The 19,997-nt window shown below is 41.6% G+C and overlaps 1 protein-coding gene across 3 annotated transcripts in view; it reads left to right on the top strand.

Annotated features, from left to right (window-relative positions):
* slc4a2b (solute carrier family 4 member 2b) overlaps window positions 1–19,997 on the top strand; it is a 63,704-nt gene that overhangs the window by 10,259 nt on the left and 33,448 nt on the right. Inside the window, exons 1-2 of one of the 3 annotated variants that reach the window (XM_030770082.1) lie at window positions 9,753–9,812; window positions 16,062–16,275. In XM_030770082.1, the coding sequence (XP_030625942.1) occupies window positions 16,216–16,275 (60 nt within the window). In that variant the 5' untranslated portion in view covers window positions 9,753–9,812; window positions 16,062–16,215. Of the gene's footprint in view, window positions 1–9,752; window positions 9,813–16,061; window positions 16,276–18,018; window positions 18,325–19,997 lie in introns of those variants that run through there. The other 2 variants (XM_030770081.1, XM_030770083.1) reach the window with 2 other exon arrangements.

Here is a 19,997-nt window from a genome sequence, read left to right as displayed (position 1 = left end):
TAGGGTTGTGCGGGTTGCTGGAGCCTATCCAAGCGCTCATTGGGCAAAAGGCGGGTAAACACCCTGGACAGGTTCTTTGTATTAAATAGTTGGATAGAAACCCAGCTAGTGTTGTGACAGAGCATGCGTTTTACGCTACTTCTGGTGAAAGTGTGCATGATGAATAACAATGCAGCAGTATTTTGTGGTTTTCTACAAATTCCATTTCAATGCAAACAAGGAATGGACTATTGGACTGGCTTGGTTATTGAGTCCGCTACAGTTGCAATATGGGGTGTCTGACCTGTCATTCAGTTCACCAGTAGGTTGTAAAGAATGTCTAGGCTAGTGATGGACTGTGAGTGAAAGTCGTGCCTGCTCACTTTTTCCGCGGCCCATCTGAAAAGAAATTTCTGGCTACGCCACTGCAGGACTTGTTTCTTGAACACACTGTGCTTTTTTAACGTTTCAGTTTGGAACGTCAGTGCCTCAACAGCAAGAGCACTGTTCCCAGCCATGCTTTGGCCACACTCTTTGCAATAAATGCGATGCATAATGTTGGCCATTTTATTGTATCTGATCCACGGAAATTGGACAAGCCATTCTTTGCGAAAGGCATATATTTTGGCCTTTTTGTGTGTTGTAGGCTCTGGCTCTGGATCTGGCTCGGAGTCAGATGAGGCCATCTCCGCCGAAGATGTTAAGTCAAGATTAGGCATCTTACCAGGGACAGGGGAGAAAGGTGGTGGAGCTGTACCTCCACCAATGATGTCTGGGCTGGGCTGGGCTGGGCCTTTCAGGGCAAGGGACAGGTGTAACAGGCACCGCAGCATTTTTCTTGATGAAAAAACAATCAATAGTTGTCTTCATTTTCAATTACCAGTATGTTTTAAGGTTGTGATGTCTTTAGGAGGAGTAGGGCACAGTTTCATACACACACTCACTCACTCACTCATTTTCAAAGCTGCTTATCCTAATTGGGGTCGCGGGGGGTGCTGGAGCCTATCCCAGCGCTCATAGGGCAAAAGGCCGGGAAACACCCTGAACAGGTCACCAGTCCATTGCAGGGTTTCACACACACATGCCTGCTTTTTTTCCCCCACCTGCATTCAGTGAAGAAGAATATCCGGGTCAGAGCCAATCAGAGTTAGAGTAGGGGCGGGTCTTAGTGAAGTGGGGGGGGGGGGAAACGCTACACACATATTCACAGAGACAGACGCGCTAAATGTCAGGTGCACCAGTGCGACCGATGAAAATGTTAATCGCACTTGACAGATTTTTGGCCGCATGTGCGACCAAAATGGTTGCAGTCTGGAGCTATGGCATACATTGCTGGAGGGTCCGATGACACTGCCGCGGCAGATACCGACACATCAATTGGAATGGAGATGATGTGCGGATGGTGGTGGCAGACTGGCAGTTGAATAAAATCATGTGGCTGATAAACCGATTTTGTAGTTGGAAGAAGTCATCACAAGATAAACATATATGTGGCAATATTTTATTAATTCCATATCTAGTCATATTTAATTGATTAGCTAGGAGGCTTATAGACCAGAAATGACCTGATTTGAGTGAAACTGCGTTAGCCATCATGCACTGTAAAGTCTGGAATCGTCCGAGAGTAAACTGGGTCACCAGTGTGGAAATTGAGCGCTAGGGAAACGAGGAGACAACTGCTTGTTGAAGAGTTGAAAAGATTACCCTTCGTTTATTTCAACAACACCACTCCAACTTCTTCGATGTCGCAGAACCCACAATGTAATCACCCTCAAGGGTGTATGGAAAATTTAGTTAACCAATCTACTAACAGCAGCGTGAATGCAAGCACATAAGAACATGGGTGAGATCGCCATTAATTAAATGAAATATTAGTCCTGCGTGCGAGTGGTCACCACAAGCCAATTATTTCTTTTCTACCTCCAAATAATTTTTCTGTTGGATAAGTTCCCTGCTGTAATAAATTCATTTAAATTAAATGTATTTTCCTTCAATAAAAAACAGTTGCAGCTATCTTTCAGATAACTTTATTCACGTGCACAGTGTTGTTCACAAATGTTCTCAATGGAGAATGAAAATTAAAAGAATGGAATGGACGTCATTACGAGCAAGCCTGTAACATGTACAGTTAAAGGTGATCCTAAAAAAAATAAGTAGGCCTAATAGGCCTATTGGCTGATTGCTAATAGCTCCATGCTTGCCTGTTAATAAGGGAAAAAAAAGTACAAATGGCAAATCGAATAGAAATAATTTAGGCGAAGCCCAGGCCTTGGAAAGACACTTACAACTATTTTGGCTGATCAAAACAGATAGAAAAATAGGCCCGGCCTATACAAATAAAAAGGCTGAAGAACTTAATTAAAAATTAAATCCTTAGCCTTCAAGTAGGGCTATGGCTGGTTTGTAGCCTAATAGGAGAAAGCAAATCAATGGCACATTGTTTGGTTTGGCGCATCTAATGCTGACCTCAATCATCTAGGTTCTTTGCCAAGAAGACAAGCATATTTACTTTGTCTGGCTTCAGCTGGGAGCATTATGGGGTGAACATGTTCCCTGCTGTGCTGAATATTTGCTCAGACACTGCACCTGAAGCAAAATACAGAGGTATTTGTGAGCCACCCTAGACAACAACGGCAAGCGTGTTTCGTTTAATTTCCACCACAGTTGAGCCGTTAACTGCGCATCACTCTCTGATGGGGCCAGAATGTCCCCCTGTAAGAGTTGGAGAATGGGGAGCATGGATGAACTGGTCACATAAGCATCACCTGACAGCATATCTGTGAAGTTGCTCGCTGGTTTCAGTCCCTCATTGACTGCTTTAAGGACATCAAGGTCTTGTCATGTCAGGGAGACTGATGCCCTTCTGTCATCAGCCAGCACCTGTCGAATAGCTTGAGCCTGTTCAATGATCTGCTCAATCATCTGTTGTTTAGAACCCCAGCAAGCAGTCCTGCATGCTGAAATATAGTAATATTGGTAATAGCCTTAAATAATAATAACAATAATGATAATAATAGTAATACCTTGATAATAATGTATCATAATAATAATCTGGAGGTGTAGCCTTATTAATCTAGGCAAGGGACAGGTCTATAATTCGCATTGAATATTGATTAGCCAAGTGTACTGTTATGAGCCTATGCTCTGGTAGTCCCAATTCTGCTGCTTCTTTTTGGGCTCCCTCTTCCAGGGCCAGCTGTGGAAGAAGGCGGCTATAATGGATCGGCAAAACAATTGAGCCATGGCCATTTCAAATTTCTTGTTATCGCAGCTGTGATGTATTATTGGTGGTAATTGCCAACAGTTTATTCTCATATAAACCCTAATCTTTGAGTGCCTCGTGGAGGGCTTCACTTATGTTTTCGGCTGTATGGTTTTCTGGGAAAAAGCTGGTCTGAAGGCATTTTGATTCAAGTTCCCAGTCAAATGTGATAAAGTGTTCTGTCATATAGGGGGTCATGTCCTCCGCTGATCACATGTCGATTGTTAAAGCATAGTTGCTTGCCTCCAACACAAGCACTTCTTCCCGGAACTTTATTGTACAGGTCAGGTATTGCTTTTTTCTTCCAGGCAGCTCAAATTAAGTGTCCAATGTTTTGACGATCTCACCAAAAGCCTTTTTCTCTATGGTGTGACCATATCTTTTGCTATGTATCTTGCTACTGCCTCCATGCACGTTTTCCATTTTTGGCTATCCTTTTTGTACTTTATTGATTTAGCAAAAGCACCCACTATGGTCAGTTGATGTACGCTCGTTGTGGGTTTGATGGCTGTGGCTTGAGAGCCTGTGCCTGGGGTACTTGCTTTTTCACTGCATGGTACCGGCTCAACTCGACTCTACTTGCTACCTGGTACCTCGTTCGTTTTCCCACTGCAGTTAGTACCACCTCGATGTAGCTGATGATGCTGCAAGAAACTGTCGTGACGTATTCAGAAACCTCAGTGTATGTCATTCGGTGCTGCCCCATCCATCTCTCCCTGGATTCTGTCGTCAGCCACCAATCCAAGGAATGTCTTTACCTCTTCAACTGACCACGGCGTGATTTTGTGGACTGCCATTGTAATAGTTTAGTGAATCGAGAATTGATCAGTGGATAGAAAATTTGTGGTAGCTATAGTAGCTTGGTTTATTTAATAATGGCGGGTGACAATTCTCTTTGACCAATCAGTAGTCTGCAGTGTTGTCACGTCACGTTTTGGTACCTACTCAGCTTGCTTGGAACCACGATGGAGTAGGTACGAAAAATAGTAATGGGTACCAGGTACTGGGTGCTAGATTTGCCTAATGGAAAACTGACAAAGGCGAGTAGAGTTGAGTCGAGTAGATCCGGTACCATGCAGTGGAAAAGTGACATTTTATGATGGCTTCATTTTCATTAAAGGGTCATGCACTTTGAGGTGTGAATGAAGGCTTGACGTGGTACCTCCTTTAGCCACAATTCTCTTGAGGCAAATAATGCACACAGCTTTGTAAGGAATGGCTGGCTCAAATTTAACATCAGGACGAAACCCAAAATACTCCCAAACAGGGCCAGAAGCATTTTTCTTTATATATATATATGTGTGTGTGTGTATCTATATATATGTATGTGTGTGTGTGTGATTTTTTTTTCTTTTTTTTTAATTATACAATAAAAAGAGTTGACTCTTTGACCTGGTCATTGGCTTGTACATAGTACATATTTTATTTTTTGTAAATTTGTAAAGGGAATAGGCCTAGTTGCCTTTAATCTGTGGTATTCATTTTGTGTGTATTTGTTAGGCTATAAAGTTATTATTGCATTGTAAGTTGATCCAATGAGTAAAAAAGAACTCTATCTACAGAACCTCGCTTTGGCTAAAAGCATCTGTCAAATGACAAATTGTAAATTGTAGAATCGTTATTAGTTTACCAACATAATGGTTGAGTGTACTTGTGTGTTATCTCTGTGTTCGAGATTTCTGAAAATGACATTTTACAGTCATGCATGTATTACACATCAAATATATTTTTTTAAAGATGTTTTAGATATGTTTGTAGATTTTTTTTATAGCTGTCTTTAATGCCTTTTTTATATGGTCATTTAACTTGAAATATGTTTTCTCTTATCACAAGTGTGAATGCACTTGCTTTACAGGGAACAGTAACAATGCAGATTAATAGAAGAAGAAGTTAATGTCATCACAGCTACGACATAGATTTACCAGTCAAGACAAATTGATTTATCTACTAAAGTGTTATTAAAATATCATGGCATTAGTCTTGTACACATTTCTGATACAGCCATTCAGAACCCATGTTATGATCTTTGGATCAAAAGCATAAACAAAAAAAATCTTGGTTTGAATATTGGAAAAGAACTTTTACCATTTGCCCCCAATAGAAGTAAAAAGCATGGCCCTCAGTAAATGCAGCTGACCTGAAGTCTCCTGTACCACAGCCAGACCAGCCTCAGGGCTCTCCAGAGCCGCACCATCCACCACCTCTCTCCCCAGGAATTCTGTTACCAACCTGACTGGTTTTCACCTCAGTCTAACATTTCAGTGCCGTTATTTTCATTTTCTTCTGCTTTGACCGTGTGTGAATGGTAGTTATTTGGTTTTGTTCCAGGCTCTCAGCAGTGCTGGTCTTCCTTGGTGGCTGACTCTCAGTTGTTCTATTATATAGACATTGGCCCCATATAATCAAGCCAAACACACTTCAGCGTGGGAACTCAGACAGAATGCTTTTTTAAATGGTAACCTGAGTTGGCTTCAGCTCTATGGTCCTGCACTCTATGTGACGCACCCTGGTGCCTCAGCCATTGTTCTTAGGTTAAAGAGTCTTTTATGAGAGAGCTTACTACAAACAACTTGATGTGGACAGCTGTTTGAATTTTTCCACAGCCCTATGAAATTGGTCTTTCAACTCTATCCTATATCAAACCATGAGTATGGAGCCGGTTCTTTACACAGAGGGAAAGAATAACCGTATTCGAATGGTTACATGAACAACTTTATAACCACAAAGTCCATCCAGCGTCTTAACCCACAGTTTAGGCTAAAATACTGAAAAGGATTTGTAGTCCAATTTTTACATGTGATACAAAAGACAAGCTTGTGAAAGTTGCTTCAAAATTGTTGCTTCAAAGGTGTTTTGAGGCTGGGGTGGTTCTTAAAATGTCCTCCTTGGAGTACCAACACATTAGATAAAACTGGCCTTGACAGTCAAACTCATGATGACATGCCCATGTCCCCACCACTGTTTAAAACCTTAACTGTCTTACAGGACAAACAGTATGAAGACACCCATCATCCCAAGGTGACCAACTGGCCCTGTCCAATTCTAGAGTGCCCCCTTTTAATGACCAACTCATGACTTCAGTGCCTGGCTCTGAATCATAATAAACCACAGAAGGATTTGTGATCTGTGCGCTTCTCTTAAACTCCTCCTGTGCTCTACCCAAGTCCAATGATGGTTGAGAAAGCTCTGTATGCAGATGGATATACATGAGATGATGAAGGGCTTTATTTAGGTATGTGTAACAGTAATTGACATGGGGGAGCATGGACTCAGACCCCTTTTTGAGTAGATTTAGCTTGGGACTTTGGAGTTTGGAGTGTGCGCAGACCTCTGTGCGGAGCGTAGCATAGCCATGCTAGAAGACCATGCCGTGCCAGGTGTTAGGGCCCTGTGAAATTTGCCCACTGGACTGTGAAAAAGGTGTGGAAACATGGTCTGGATGCAGACTGACAATGTCTATTATGGTAAAATTCAGATGGCTGACTTAGGCAGCTTAAGTGGACATGTTGCAGGTGTTTACTCATAATTACGTCCATGCCTCAGAACTGAATAATTTCACCAAAAAAGGATGGAACTGCTTTGGTAATTTCTCGTGGTGGTGTAGCTGATGTGCAGTACTCATTTGTTGCCAGTGCATTAAGAGTGCTGTCTACATATGAATAAATCTGAAATCCCACCACTGTTAGTGTGTTTTCTCTCTCTCTCTCTCTCTCTCTCCCCTTCCTTCTTTCTTTGTTTACCTGGACAGATGCCATGACTCTTCTCATGGACTGTGTTCCTATCTCTGTCTCAGGTTGTGTTTTGTAGCTTTCATAACAAAATATTGATTTTTGTCTAGAGCTTTTCTAATAAGTAAGTAAGTAAGTATTGTACTGTGTTCATACAGGGATCTAGTCAGAGGGTTGCTGGTGGGATGGTGACTTCTGTGTCTCTAAATAAAACAGACACACAGGCCTCAGATCAAGCCCAGTGTCAGTGGGGGACAGTAAGATGGAAAAACTGTGATAAGTACATGTTCCAGTGAGTCAGAAGGTCACCTTCAGACAATGTCATGGTCAGAGATCTCTTTAAATTCCAAATGTAAATGTGTTTATGGAGTAGATATGAAGTCTCCCGCATTACTGTGTGGCTTCTCATTTTAAGTAAATAATCCTTGTACGGTTTTAAAGGATTACCTTTATGTTATCTTCATAGGAACTGCAATAGAAAAATTAACCAGAAGTAAGTCCCATCTATTGTTGGTCTTAGAGAAATATTACAGGATTGTAAACTTCTCTGGAAGGCACTGCTCCTGTTAGGTATGGTTTGGCTTGTGTAGGAATGACTCAGGTTAATCCACTGCTGAGTGTTTCACTTTACTCTCACCTCATGCATCATGCATCTTACGCAGGATGCCCATTAGATGCTGGAGCCTTTAATCCACCCAATTCAGAACGTTTCTTAGAAATGAGAGTCTATCTAGTCATACTGAGTGGTTCATTGAGCCTTTCGCTGTCTGTATGTGGGAATTGTTTCCAGTTGGTGTTTGGGTTTTTGCTGTGTTAGTTGTTTTTAGTTGGTGTTTGGCTTTTTTGGTATTTGTAGCTGTGAATTGTTTTTAGTTGGTGGATTGGACATGTCACTGTTTTTGTATGCTGGCTGGTTGACAGGTCCTTTGGCTCTGTTTGTAGGAGTCAGTCATAGTTCTGTTTTTAAGAAGCAGGGATATTCTTATGTATTTTCTGGTCCCAGACTCTACTCGGAGCCTATTTGTAATGTAGGATTGTGATATACAGTTACCAGTGAAGGGCTGTGTGTTGTTTTGAGAGAAACATTGGTCTTAAAATAAACTACTGCAGCACATTCCAATTTTTTCCCAAGCTTGGCACTAAGTTCCCAAATCTATTCTGCCGTCTACTGAGTGATCCAGCATAATCTGGATTTTTATGGAAAATAAGGAAAACCCCATCGTTTGATGAAGGCTCCAGTATCTGCTGTGTGGCTAATGCTCACAGTGAGGGTTTATTTAAGACCATCATGTGAGCGGTAAGTGAAGGCACGCCTGGTCACTGACACATGCTCACACGTGTACAGTCAGACCCACGTTAACAGCCATGCAAACGCATACTGCCTAAAACGAGACCCCCCCCCACACAAGCATACTCATTCTCTCTCTCTCTCTATCTCCCTCTCTCTCCCTTTCCGCTGCTCCCTGCCCTTCCTCCATATGGGGCCTTCGGAGTGTCTCCTCATGTTAGGTTTTGCGCGGTCACTTAGAGTCGTTGTGCAAGGGCATAGTGTTTGCTGTGGTGACAAACATCTGAGAGATCCTGCATCTTGTCACTCAGTCAACACCACTATTTCACTATAAAACTATACCAGCACCCACATCTACAAAGTTAGAAGCATTTACTGTTTCATTGTCCCTCTCTCTTTACCACTCTGCAAATGTTTCATCTTTGTAAAACTTATTGTCATATAAAATAATATTGTAAACATTCAACTTTTGTTTGTTTTAGCCATAATCATTTGCCTTATGGTCCATTTGTGAGGTCTTTCACCTCGTGTGGTACAAAGAGATCAAGCCTCGGTTTCTTTTCTTCTGCTGAAGATGACAAGAACATTCCAAAAGAATTGAAAGATTCTGAGGGTGACTCATACTATGTTCAGTTGCTGCCTCCATTTTCAAGGAAAATACTGTTTTATCACAAGCAGGGGTTAAACCAGACTAATGGTGTCAAGGGACACTACTGTTTACTGTCACTCTAGTCTGCTGTGTTCAGATGCAAGTTTTTCACATCATTCTTTCTGAGTTTATTTGATACAAATCTGTGAGGTGTTCCTGAAACTGACATCACACGGAACTGAAACTTTTATTTGGCTGGTTGAATTGTTCATTTAAGGAAATGATTACAAAGGCATTCTTAATTTTTAATTTTTAAAGAGCATTAGTAGAGATTTTGCTTGAAGATGTGATAAAAGCTCTGTGTGTTGTGTTGACACTAAATGAACAGAGTAACAGTTTACTGTGTTTGTTGTGGCATTACTGCCCCAGTATCTGGTGGAGTTCCTCTGAGCAGATGTCTACTTGAATGTCTCTGGACAAACTGAGAATAACAAACAGTAAAAGAGTGTCTGTGAGTGTGTGCTTCTTTAAAGAGTTGCTAACATGGAGTGTGTGTCTGTGTGTGTGTCTGTCTGTCTGTCTGTGAGTGTCTGTCTGTGTGTGTGTGTGTGTGTGTGTGTGTGTGTGTGTGTGTGTGTGTGTGCGTGCGTGTGTGTGCGTGTGTGTGTGTCGTAGCTGACTCAGGACTAAGCTGTGTCCTGGTCACATGGCAGCTTGTCATAGGTCTAGAGGAGGAAACATAATCCAAAGGAGGAAGGATTGAGGTATCACTCAGTGCCAAACTGGACTATATTAACAAGAGTCAGCAAACACTCACAGCCTTCCAACCCACCTCTCTTTCTCTCACTCTCTGTGTTTGTCTGTGTGTGTTGATATGTGTGTGTGTCTCTGTGGGTTTCCTCTCACAGTGGCCTTTGGTTTCAACGGCAATGATAACAGCAGCACCTCTGCAGTGATCACTCAAAGGTAAGACTCCTTTATCACTGTCCCTCTGCATGTCCATACTGTGTGTGAGGTGCGACTTTAATACATGATATTTGATTAGCTTTAGTGTTATTATAACTTTGGCACAGATTCTGCTACTGTGGCTTCAAACAGTATGAATATCAAGAAGAGTAAAGCTTGTGAAGAAGTTCTGTCAGAGGTTACTTTTGGTTTAGTGTGATTTTGTGGCCAGTCCTCTATTGCCTAATAACATACAGACCATCCCTCTTACAACATATGACCTGTGTGCTTCTCTGACTAATCTGCACCTCTCTCTTTCTTTCCCTCTCTGTCCTTTTTCCCCCATGCAGTATGTTCTATACCACACAAAAAGTATGTATGCTGTAAATTAGACCAACTAGCAAATTAAAGAAATATGGTCAATCCCTCAGACAAGAGCAAATCCAGAACAAAATCTCTGAACTTCTATGGAAAGGATCAGCTACAGTTAGTCACCCTTAATTCTTTTCTGGACACTCTTTCGCTTTTCAGTTTAACCAGGTGCAAAATATCAGCTGTGTTTGATTTAAAACTGTTTTACAGCAGTCCCTCAAAGAAAACTCAAAGACAACTCATTATCTTCCTTTCTTCTTGTCAGTTTGACTCACTAGTACCTTAGCTGTGTGCAGTGATTTGCCTCTGAAAATGGTCAGTATTCCCTGTTGTTACTGTATACATTTGGCATCAACATGTCCCTGGTGGGCACTATTTTGTGGAAGCTGTCCAAGGTCAGAATATTACATGGAAATGACTCGTTGGGTTGTGAATCCCAGGGCATGTAAATAGAAGGACCCTTTGATTACCTCAGTAGTTTTACATTGCGGATAGGTAAGAGAGAACAGCAGCGAGCAGGCCAACCAAACATGTTTATCTGCTCACTCAGGTGCCTTCTCATGCATGGGATCTCTGGGTCAAAAATCAAAAGACTTTTGCTATATCCCCTCTATGGTTTTATGTCTGTGTTAAGTTTGGCATGTGTGAGTTTTAAACTGTAATCAAAGTGTTCATTAAGTATCTTACTCCTTTTGTCTCAGATGTAGTCTGAGGAATGTCTGCCCCTTTACCTTGTGAAGTCAAACTTTACAAGCATTTGTGTGTGTGTGTGTGTGTGTGTGTGTGTGTGTGTGTGTGTGTGTGTGTGTGTGTGAGTGCATGTGTGTGCACGCACGCGTGTGTGTATGTGTTTGTAAGGGCGAGGGTAAGTAAGAGAATTTTAATCACCTTATTGCTTAAGATTAACTCATGAAAAAGTAGTTAACTTTCCCTGCTTCTGTGAAAAGATTGACTCATGCCTAAGAGGACTAACACTAATACTACACAGGAATGCTTTTACAGCTCAGAGAACCTTCTGATGTTGCAGTTCCCAGTGTGTGTAAATGGTATGGTATTGGAAAAGCAGTGAAAATGGAGCCCTGGTTGGGAAGCGTAGCGCACAGGGCGTGACGCCATGTGCCATATCTTGTGAGTTAAGATAAACCGTTAGAACAGCAGTGGTCTTAGGTCCATAGCTACTTTTTCTTTGGCTACATTAAATGGATTTTAATTTAGTATTTCAGTAGGTAACTGTGTTGTAAAAACACACACACAAACAGACAAATTAAGATTGTCCTTTTTCATGTGGGCTGTTTGAATTGGCGTTTGAGCCCCTATAAAACATGAAGGCAGGTCTATCTTTGCTCCATTTACTCTGTCATTGTCTTCAGTTTGCCTTAATGCTGAGGTTTTCCAAGATTATGATTGAGTTTCTATTTCTACTGCGGAATGTTTAGTGGTAGTTAAATTTCGTATTGCAATGCTTTGTCTTTCATTATTCCTGTTTTATGGCCTGCTCACGGTCTACAGGCCTGCCACATGGGCAAACGGGTATCCTAAAACTGCATCCCTGTGTGCCCCGCTCGACAATCTGCACGCCTCCACACAAGGACAAGTGCCCAGAGCTCTCCATGTCTTATATGCACCGCTCCAACAGCTGAAACTTGCTGTGTGTACAGACAGACGATTTTGTGTTGTGACCCTGTTAGATTTTACATTTTGTTAATACTGTCTGAGTGCATCTTTTAAACAACAACTTTGGATAAACAAAACTTTTGTCTTTTTTTCTCCCTGTTATCCCTGTCTCGTGCTGATGCTTGTAAATTGCTACCCAAATCAGGACTGGTAATGACCCAGCTGAGAAAGGACAACTTTCCTTCTCTGTTACATAATTTAAAGGTCACAAGAAACATAAAAGCTAGATGAACACTGAGAAGCATTTATAGACTGAGAGGTTGGAGTTTGCTGAGTCAACATATGCTTCTCTGAGAAAAAAGAACAACAGGACCTTTCCTATCAGTTTCATTTGTCAAAGCATGTGTTACAAAGTCAAGAGGCCGGTTGCTCACATCCTTCCTGATTTCAATGGTCGCTTCCTTTGCTTTCATAATAACACTGCCATTAACACTGCCAGAGTCCCTCCCTCAGCATGAACACCAGCCTGTGTGTGCTCTGTGCTGGAGTCAGCCTTGCCTCTCAGGCCAGGCCTGGGTGACTGTTTCTCACAGTCACATCACCCTTCACCTGCTCAGGACGATAGGGCAGAGTCCGGTCTTAAATTCTGACTGACAGTGGTCATAACCAGTCACTGAATGTGAAGGGAGGAGCTTAACGCATAAATAAATGAGGCCAACTCCCATGCAGCATTGATAACTGCCCTGTCAGAATGATACAGCGTATTAGACAGCAGAGGCTAGGTGATGTGGCAGTCTAGTGTTTGACAACAGAGAAACAGGAGTCAGACTGACGTAACTGTGTCAATACCTTGGATGTCGGCCTCTCTCTGGGGAAACTGAACTGCATAGTGTAGTGCCACTCTGTCAACGTATCACGCAAACACAGGCCCTCTGTGACATTGGATTTGGCCTCTATGTCACAGTCTGAGGTGTCATCTGGATGGGTGAGGCCTCTATATCACAGTCTGAGGTGTATTCTGGATGAGTGAGTTCTTGGAGGAGAGTGCTATTTCTACGTTGATACCTGTGACACTATATCGTCATGGGAGTGATGGTGAGGCAGTGACGGTAGAATGAGTCTAGATGAAACACCTGCCCATAATATTGTGATTGACTGTGTCCCCTTAGACAGTCAGCCGACGTTGAAATCCTGCCCCGCTCTGTGTGACAGTGTCTTATCATTTTCAGCCTTTTGTTTGCCAACGCTATCTCACTCACTTATGGTAAACATTACGACATGTATTTTTCTGATTATACACAAATGGACTCAAGGGAACGACACTCGTGTGTTCCCATGGTCCCCTGGTTAAGATTTAGTGCCTGCAGTCCCACGGCCGCAGCCCACTGTACACACTGATTTATAATTTACACATTTTTAATTTTTTCCTGTACAGCATGGGCCTCATGCTTAGTGTACCGAGAGAAGTTTGGGATAGTCTACCACAGCATTTAGCACAGGTTTGAATGAACATTCATTGCTAAAGTATTAGGGCTAACGAAAGTTTTAACAGTCAAAATATGAAATATGAGTTGTCATAAATGATAAGTTATCAAGGAAGAATGGTCATATATCTGTTTAAACTGTGATTAAAATGGATTCAGAATGTTATTGTTTCATATAAACAAAAACCCATCTAGGAGAGCAGCAACTGGCTGCAGGTAGTGTAATAATTGAGTATTTTTTCATATGGTCAGATTGAAGACTTCTCTAGACCATGGCGTTGTTACAGAGAGGAGAGAGTTCTGAGCTCACTGTTCATGACAGTAGTCAGTCATTTCATAGTGCTGCTGACTTAGTTTTTCTGAACTGTCTTTTTAAAATACATATGGGCTATGAGAAGTCAGGTGAATGGACAGTGTTTCTTTGCTCCATATCAGGGCACAGCAGCTGGGGTCTGGTGCTCTGACCCGTACTGAGTCCACACAGTTTTTCACCACTGCCTGTCTGTGCTCCTGCTCATCTGAACTGCTTACTGAGTATGGGGATTCATCCCTTCTGCTGTATCTGATGGTGGACAGTGGTGAATTCCTGAGGTGTAGGTTGTCTGTTGGCTCCTGTACTGTTTGTAAAATAGTAGTAGTGCCAGTAGTAGTAGTAGTAACAGTAGTACTGTGAAGTGTAGGGTGTGTTTAGATACATGCTATATACTCCTACAAAACTCAAAACCCTTCCTTCATTCTGTCATTTTGAGTTCTTTTTTCAAACTGTTTGTTTTATTGTTTTGCAAAAAAGAGAAAAGGAGTGTGTCAGGCTCTATTGTTGTCATACCAGAGTCTTATCACGTCAGTGACCTTGTTTATGAGGGGATTTAGCCTATCAAAAAGTCCCCTCTCAACTCTGGCTTGCACCAATCAGAGGAGATTACGCTGGCCATGAAGTAGGGTTTTTTTTTTATTTATTTATTGATTCAGAAAGTTAAAAGACAGTTTACATAACTTTCATAAGTGTAGATTGCATTTTTCTCTCATTTAGTCGGTCCAGTGCATAATATTCAAGGCAGATTGCATAAAAAAAGGTTATTTTCTGTAGTTTCAAGTGTAGTAGTGAGTAATGTTGTGGCCATATCTGTGTTTGAATAGTGATTATCTTAATGTTAGAGGGACAGAAAAAAAGTGTGCAGTGAGTTAGCTGAAGGTTTTACAGAGAGAACATGCTCACAGAAGATAACCTTTTATAAACTTGTGAATATGATTTTCAACATTAACTTTTACAGCAGCAATGAATGTACATGCAGTGTGTAATGTTTTTCTTATAATTCAGTTGTTGATCTCTGATTATACTGTTGTGTTGCAGTTGTCCCTGATTCACGTTTGTGCTTGTGCGTGTGTGCGTGTGTGTGTGTAGTGTGTGTGTGTGTGTGTGTGTGTGTGTGTGTGTGTGTGCGCGTGTGCACGCGCGTGTGTATGTGTGTGTGTGTGTGTGTCGTCCTTGGTCTACATCCTACAAGGCCATATCATCATTGCTTCGGTTAGCTCCACCTTCCATCTTTTCTTGTCTTTCCACCCCTCTTTTTCTGCTGGGGTCAGTAAACAAATGAAACATTTTCATTCATCAACCAATGAGCAGTTCAGATGAATGATGTCTGCCAACGTTTTCAAACACCTTTCTCCCACTAAAGATTCTGAGTTACCAAATAAGGCGTGAGAGAGAGGTTAGTCAGAAAATTGGTTATGCCAGTGGTTTGTTAGCTCTAGCAAATTAAAGACCATGTCATGCTATGCATCTCACTGTAATAATCATGTGAGCCAGCGCAGCCAATCAGGGACAGAGCTTTGGCATTCTGTCTGTGGAGACTTACTTTTCACACAGTGACTTAGTTCATGTCCATACATGTGTATCGTGAAGTCCAGCTGGATGAAGTGAACGTCTGGATGTCTTCAGTCCTTTTCCATTGACCCGTGCAAACTAGTTATACACATGCCAGTAGGATTGGGCACTTCCAGCTGAACTTGATATTTTCTGAAAACTATTTAGAAACAGAGCGTTATGTGTTTTGCTCATCTACTCATAGATAAATCCATTCTAGCTGACACAGATCTCCAGCTGTGAAAATGCAGCGGACATAATCAGAGTAGACCAGCTGTCTGTGTATGATTGTGTCTGATCCTTTGTATTGAAAAGGCATGCAGAGCCTTTGTTTTTTCCTCCAGCGGAGAGAAAGGGACAAAGTATGATAGAGGGCCATGTGCACTGTCTTATCTCACTCTTCCTCTCCACAGTAGCATAACGTCTTATCAGAGTTTTATTAGGCTGGCACCACTGACCAGCATTAATAAGTGTTTGGCAACGTTAATTTGTCTCAGCCCACCGGTTTTCATTATTCCACGAAATTCGCCTAGATTCACTGTCATGCCAGCATCTCGCTTTCCAGTACACTCACTGTTATGGCAACAAACTTCACAACCCAACTAAAAATCATTGTAAATTAATCTTTGACAAACTTATCCTGCCTGTTGCCTCTCAATACTGTGGGGTATGTTTTCATAGTCATTTTGATGCAGTACAGTTCATTGTGATTCTGTGATTGAACTGGACCTTGAATATTCCACTTTGCAAACATAAAAGCCCAGAAGTTTACTTAGGTGAAAAATTAAAGTGCTGCTCCTCATTCACCTTTTTTGCAGCAAATTCAGCATCAAATTAGCATGTCATGTTGGTTTATACATTATACATTATTTCACTGTTGTCAGAGGTTCGGCATGCAGTGAGTTCTGAAGCGTCTGTAATTGTACCTGTTTCCAGGTAATGCTGCCCACAAGCTCCTGCCTGAGTCCTAGTGAGAAAGAGAAAGGCTGAATCCTGACCAAATATCACTCATCTTTTCACAAACTTCAACTGCACCAGTCCTGCCAACACAGCACCTGACCCCAGAGTGAGACACACGAGAGGCGGAGTCATGAGCGAGCCCCAGGACCCTGGCAGTGTTACTGACGCTGTGTCATCCGTCGTTCACGCTGTGAGTGCAGTCCTCTAATCACACAAACGCCATCACTGCCTCACATCTGTGTTACTGGCCGCTGTTTTCAGGACACTTCTTCACTGGTCCTGCACTGTGGAGAAGAGAATCTATTCAATATGTAATTTAGGATTTCAGTCATCATCTTTTACAAATGTTACACATATAGTGTCAACCATGACATGACACAGGTAATGTTCCTCAAAAACACCCCATTTTGTGGCATTAGAAACAAGGTAAAGAGAAAAGGAAAGAGTTGAAGAGAAATTGTCATGCTTGCTTGAGTTGTCCATAGGGGATGGTGTTTTAAAAAACCTCTGCCTGGCCACACAACCCTCTTCCAGGTCATATTGTGTGAAGTCAGCCTATCCAGATTTGCACGTTTTAGGGCCGGGGCTGTGCTCAGTTCACAAGCAAGGGACCCATGTGCTGCTGTCTGAGAAACACTGTCTTTGTTACCAGTGAAGTCCTCAGGGAGTTTCTCCTCTGAACTGTGCTATTTCAGCTCCACTAACTCAGCTAAGAAAGATGGCTTAGTAGGATCAAGCCTATGTTGAAAATAATATTATTGTTTTGACAGAACAGGCAGCTGTTTTTTTTATGGATTCACACACACATACACACACACAGACACACACAGAAACACACACACAGAGTCCAGACTGGCCATGGGCCTTGCCCTTCCGTTGGCTGTCTTTTTTTTTCCTTTCTTTCTTTTTTTTTTTTTTTTTTTTGATATTTCGATACACAAATTTCCACTCTTGCACTTTAATTCTGTTAAAAACATATTTGCATACTTACTCTTTCAGACGATGTGGCAAACGGTAAGTCAGTTGTTCATAACTACACATTTTTATTTCGTGGCATGTTAAAGAAAACTGTTATTGCTAATTTATGTAGATTATATTTTTGGGGGTTATAAATTACAAAGGCAAGTCTATGTATCTGTTTTGCCTTTCTTTGTCTTTGCTGTGTGTACTTTAGAGATGTGTTTGCCTCAGTTTGATCTGATAATCTGGACTTGAGCACGGAGGGAAATAACCGTACATAATATAACATAAAATAACTGCTGCTCCTTTTGCTCTCAACGCTGATTGTTAGTGCTGGGATTATCCCTACTTTTCTGTTTATTCTACTGTGTATGGATCTGGTCTTTTTTAATGTGTTTTGTGTTGCGTGAATAGCTCCTAATTAGATTGTAAAGAAATATTTATTAAGCCCTGAAAGCAATTATTAAATCAATTAGCACAGTTCTGCAGTGTCAACTGAAATAACATTTGAGTCTGAACAATAACCTGTGGAGCTGTAACCAAACCATAATTCAGCACCAGTTTCAACCAAACCTATATCCTATTTAGCTCTAAATAGGAGAAGGGTTTGGTTGAAACTGTTTGGAGGAGTTTCACAGAGGGCTGTATGAAACTGATTGTATGGTCCTAGCCATGCTGGTTGCATATGTGCTTTTGCTGCTAATGTAGTGACAACAGCATGGTTCTTCCTAGGAGGAGCATATCTGTCATGTCTACATTTTATCAGGGTGCACTAGGAGTACTGTAAACAAGGAATAAATCAGAGGTGTGGTACATTCATAACCTAGAATGCATGTGCGGAGGTGCATTTCATTGAAGAAAAATGTGTTTGCAACATGACCGATGTCCAGCTGACATTGGTCTTTTCCTTCTGAACAAGCAAACAGTTCCTGTTCAGGGTTAATGATTAGCCTGCTAGCCATGAGTGCCTTCATGTCTGTGTGTGTGTTAGGCGTGAGTGACTGCTTTAGAGCAGAGTCATACTACCAGTAATTGGAATTTGACGGGAAAAAAAGGGCTGAGTAGTGAGGAAGAGGGTCAGCCTGTCCTTGTCTTCCTGTGGCACAACGATTCTCCAGTCATATGACGACGCCTCCCAAGGAACCTTGCGCAGAGGTACCGAGTGTTAAGCCATGCAGTAAACAGAGGGAAAAAAAGAGGAACTACCAATTAGTTATCGTTGCTGCCTCAGATCCAGAGGACTAATAGACTTTCAATGGATTTCCTATTCTCCAAAAAGGTTAGTGTGCCGGACCAGTTATCTTTTCTTTTTTAAAGAGGCCCATGCCCAGTGGCGTTAAAGTGGTTACTTAAGAGTGACCCCGTGTGATTGAGTAAACACATGCTCAGAGGAAAGTGACGCCAGACTTCATAACGAGCGTGTTATTCCAAATAGCAAACTGCTGGTCATTGTTCAGAGAGCATGTCTCTGTTTGGAGTTGATAGGTTGTACAGATGTCTTTGGTTAAAATCTGAAAGAGTGTATGAATGAACTTGTCAATGTCACTTTACACAGGTGGACATGAAAGATTTTATTTGTCTAGTTTAACCATGTGAGCTGAGAACATGTCAAATACAAGACGAGTGACACATTTAGCCTACCTTTTACTTTCCTTTCAGGAGTGTGAATTAGTTTTATATTTTACCTATCTGAGAAGTGCCAGCGTTAATGTGGTGACTCTTACTCTTACGCTAGGTTTCCACACAGCGAAACACCTTGCGAATTTTGCACTGCGAAATTTTGCTCTGGGGACGTGAAACAACAAAACTCGTTCTGATTGGGTGAAATCAGAGTGAATCCGGCGAAACAAGCGAGATTGAGATGGGGAATCTTCAACTTTATGCAAATGAGAACCACACGAGAACTGATCAGTTTAGCATGTGATGTGTTTGCTACGTGACATTCTCTAGAGAGGCGGGAGTAACATAAAAAAAAAACATTTGTGTCTACATCAACACAGGTTGTTGCTTACATGTTACATGAACATAGTCAGGGCCAGAGTCGTAGAAAAAACTCTCTCAACAGCTCTGGTAAGGGCAAATAGACCACTGTAGACCTTCATTTAAGCACTCGAACTTAACTGCTACTAACAGGATAGCCAAACTGCTTGCTGTCTTTGTGACCACGCCCCTAAAACGAAAAATGGTAGGGCGAAATTCGTATTGTGTTTTGCTGTGTGCAAACCTAGACAGTAGAGCTGCTGCGATTAGTCAACGTAATCGATGACGTCGATGCCGACATCAGTATTTTAAACCAGCACATCATTGTTTTATTTTTATGAATTTACCTTTTTGATTTCTAAAATGCTTCAGTTCATTATAACAAATGTTTTTCTTCAATATCACTACGTAATTGCCACTAGGGCTGCCACTAACGACTATTTTTCTACCGATGAATCTATCGACTAATCGAGGCATTTTCCAAAGGCTGCCCTTACAAGAAAAAAGTCAGCGATGGACCAACAAAACAAATGCCATCACTGTGTACTTAGTCTTCACATAGTACAGAGGTATTTTAAGAACATGTCCTAGTAATACAGTTAAGAGTTCAATAATAGCTGACATGCAGTTGCCATACCAGTGCTTTAGCCCCTCAGAGGCATTTATATTGAAATTTTAAGAAAAACAAGTATACCGTGATATACTCCGATAACGTCTGTGCTTCAAGTACCGTGATATAAATTTTGGGCCATACCACCCAGCCCTATACCAAACACATTCACACTCTAAACTGATTGGTTCTCGTGTGGTTCTCATTTTCATAAAGTTGAAAATTCGCCATCTCAATTTCGCATGCCTCTGCGAATTCGCACCGATTTCGCACAATCAGTGTGAATTTCGCACCCATTCAACCTGAATGAGAGCGATGTGAGATTTGCAGCTGTGGAAATGTACTTTTAATGTGCCAACAGA

Source organism: Chanos chanos, chromosome 3 (assembly GCF_902362185.1).
Source record: "Chanos chanos chromosome 3, fChaCha1.1, whole genome shotgun sequence".
NCBI classification, from domain to species: Eukaryota; Metazoa; Chordata; class Actinopteri; order Gonorynchiformes; family Chanidae; genus Chanos; species Chanos chanos.
Note: the sequence above shows the minus strand (reverse complement) of the source record. Positions and strands in the feature narration are given on the sequence as shown.